This window comes from Morone saxatilis, unplaced genomic scaffold (assembly GCF_004916995.1).
Source record: "Morone saxatilis isolate NCDOM2014 unplaced genomic scaffold, NCSU_SB_2.0 Contig11, whole genome shotgun sequence".
In the NCBI taxonomy this organism is placed as follows: Eukaryota; Metazoa; Chordata; class Actinopteri; family Moronidae; genus Morone; species Morone saxatilis.
In genome coordinates, this window is record NW_023339663.1 from 1,782,832 (window position 1) to 1,785,692 (window position 2,861).

Consider the following 2,861-nt stretch of genomic DNA (forward strand, 5'->3'; position numbering starts at 1 on the left):
GGGGGGGGGGGGGGGGTAATGCAGCTGGATGACGAGTGTTTGATGCTGCTTCTTCCTGTCAGTCCTGAACAAAAAGATAACAGCAGAACACACACACATGCACATGGAGATGAAAACTCTGCATAAGATAGTGAAAGTGTTTGTGTAATATGAAGGTACAAAGAGTTCTCCGTTGGACTAACATGTCTGCAACTTCACAGCAGTCCCTCCATCAGCTGTTGAGATTACTTCTATAAAGCGCCATCATTTTTTAATACACTCGTAACTAAATAAAAGCAGAGTCCCAAATAGACGCAGGTCTCCTTTACTAGCCTGGTAAGTACGAGCTGAAATTCAAGCTGAGCTATTATTAGAAGTTTGGGGGTGCCCCTATAGGTCCTTTGGAGTACTGCAGGGGGTGTGTGACTTTTTTTTTATGTGATGTGATGTATATGATGTTAATTTTAAAAACATCAGTCATGCATAATTCCTAAAATAGTTATACTATAATAAGTTCAATAAAAATGTAAATGTCAGTTCGTAAGCTACATTTTATATTCGATATTCCCCTTTTTCAATGCAATCATTAACTGCTGTAAACTGTGAACTGCCATATTTTCTTGATTGATCTTTGAATATAAATGTCCTCCTCAGCGGCTCTGATGATGGAGGAGCTGAACCCTTACACCAAGATCAGCCCGGCCCTGGCGTCGGAGCGCCAGTCGGCCGGCGCCGTCCTCGGCATCATCTTCCTGCTGCTGCTCATCATGGCCATGCTCAGCCTGGTGGTCTGGTTCCGCTACCGGCAGAGAGAGAAAGGCCACCACGTGCCGAGCGTCACCTACACGCCCGCCCTGCACATCAATTCCACCGACTACTCGCTCTCAGGTGAGACGTCCGTACTGCATCTCTGATTGTTCCCTCCTCACATTCAGGCAGACTGGACCCGAACCAGGACTCCAACTGATTATTGATTATTATTTCGATTAATCAAAACACAAGTGATTTGTTTGTTTTATCTACTTACAGGCGAAAGATATTCAGTTTATAATCAGGTTAATAAATCATTTTTTCCAGGACTTTTTCTTGACAACACAGGACAACACAACAAACGGTGGTCAGCTTTATGTGACACTCGAACTTCCTGCAGTTACTGAGTTCACATTTTCATTTTCTAGCAGTTTTCAGTGCTTAGATACGTTGCGTGAGGTGTGTGCGTGTGCATATGCATGTGTGTGATGGTGATGAGTGGAGGAGGAGGATGTAAGAACCTGTGCTGATGTCGTGTGGTGACAGCAGGGCTGCAGTGTGCAGGGCTGCTCTCCTCTGCAGAGTCCTCTCCCAGTAACAGCACTGTAGGCCGCTGCTTCTCCAACCCCAGCTACCGCACCCTGGGGCCCTGCACCTACGCCGCTCACTACGCCAAGCCAGACAAGAGGAGCTCCGCCAAGGTGCGTCCAAGGGCCTTCTGACTGGAGGAAAACTCTGTCTGTTAACAGTTAGTTTGGGCTGCAGGATGCTTTATTCTTTATTCTTAAACTGGATCCACAAAGTGGTCGCTAGTCTTCCTATAACAATAAACTGACTCGTACAATTAGTAGTAATTTTTTATAATTACAATACAGTTTTTTAGGCTAATGTTTTTCTCTCTAATTGTTTGGTTTTTTAATGTTTAATTAAAGATATGTATACATATAAAAATAATAAAATTACTTATAAATAGAGGCAAATAAAACAAATAATCTGTAAATTTATTATTAGATTTTTAAACCAAATTTGAAAAGTTATAGAACTGTAATAAAGTCATTATCTGTGAAATTACAGTAATTATAGCTGTTTTCACTGATAAAAACTGCATTTTGACAGTTTACCTGCTTATACACTGATAAACAACATTTATTCAACGTTTTTGTTGTGAAAACTTCCAAAATTATACAAGATATCTGTTAACAAACAAACAAATGTAAAATTGCAGAACAATTACTTACTTACATAATTTTATAAATATATAAACAGTATTAAACTTGAATTTACCAATCTGTTCTATTTATTAAATAAACAGTAAATATCTGCAAAAGAAGAAGAAGAATTTATAGATTAGCAGATGTATTTTGTCTATTTTTCACGTTATTTTCCATTAGACATGTAAATTCACAGGCTATTTTTGTAAATGTATTAATATTTCCAGGTATTTAAAAAATAATATGGGCGCATTATTTCTTTAAAAGTGTCTTTTCTAAGGTGAAATCATTGTGTTCATGTTTTCCAGATGAAGATAAAGAAGCGACACAGGAACAGTGCTCCAGAGTGGGGGGCCTACTGTAACCTTAGTGAACTGGGTCAGTCTGAGCTTCCTGAGTCACTGAGTCACTATTTGGTTCATTGTACAGTTTTATATAGTATGAAATATCCATAAAGTCAGATAAAGTTCACCTTCCAGGACCGTTTCTCTCTGCTTTCTCTGCAGGAGTTTATTGCATCGACCGGCGGTATAGCTACCACGTGGAGCCGCGCTACAGAGGTACAGTGCGAGGTGGACCGGGCCTCTGACACCCCCAACCCAGCTGATCCTCTTGCTCGAACAGTCCCCCTTCAGCCAATGACTGCCTCTCTTGCATTTTGAACCCTCTGCTTCATGTTGCTGGTCCCTGTGTTGAAAGTCAGACTGGATGTGGATCGCTGCATTTCCATGTAACACGAGACAGCGCTCTGAGGCTCAGTCTGCACTCACTGCAGCAGAGAGACAGAATCTGATTAAATGTGACAGGATAAAAAACAGTAATTTTACCTTGAATATCATCGTAACATCATCACTTCATTCAAAGTGGACAGAAACAAAATAAAACTCTCTGTTAGTGTTTCCAACAATCACTAACTCTGGT

The 2,861-nt window shown here is 40.6% G+C and overlaps 1 protein-coding gene across 1 annotated transcript in view; it reads left to right on the forward strand.

Moving 5' to 3' along the window:
- The window catches only part of LOC118320854 (multiple epidermal growth factor-like domains protein 11), a gene marked incomplete in the record, with an annotated part of 94,827 nt that overhangs the window by 87,373 nt on the left and 4,593 nt on the right, over positions 1-2,861 (forward strand). Inside the window, 4 exon segments of the mRNA XM_035651977.1 lie at positions 633-867; positions 1,276-1,430; positions 2,249-2,318; positions 2,447-2,500. Coding sequence (XP_035507870.1) covers positions 633-867; positions 1,276-1,430; positions 2,249-2,318; positions 2,447-2,500 — 514 coding nt within the window.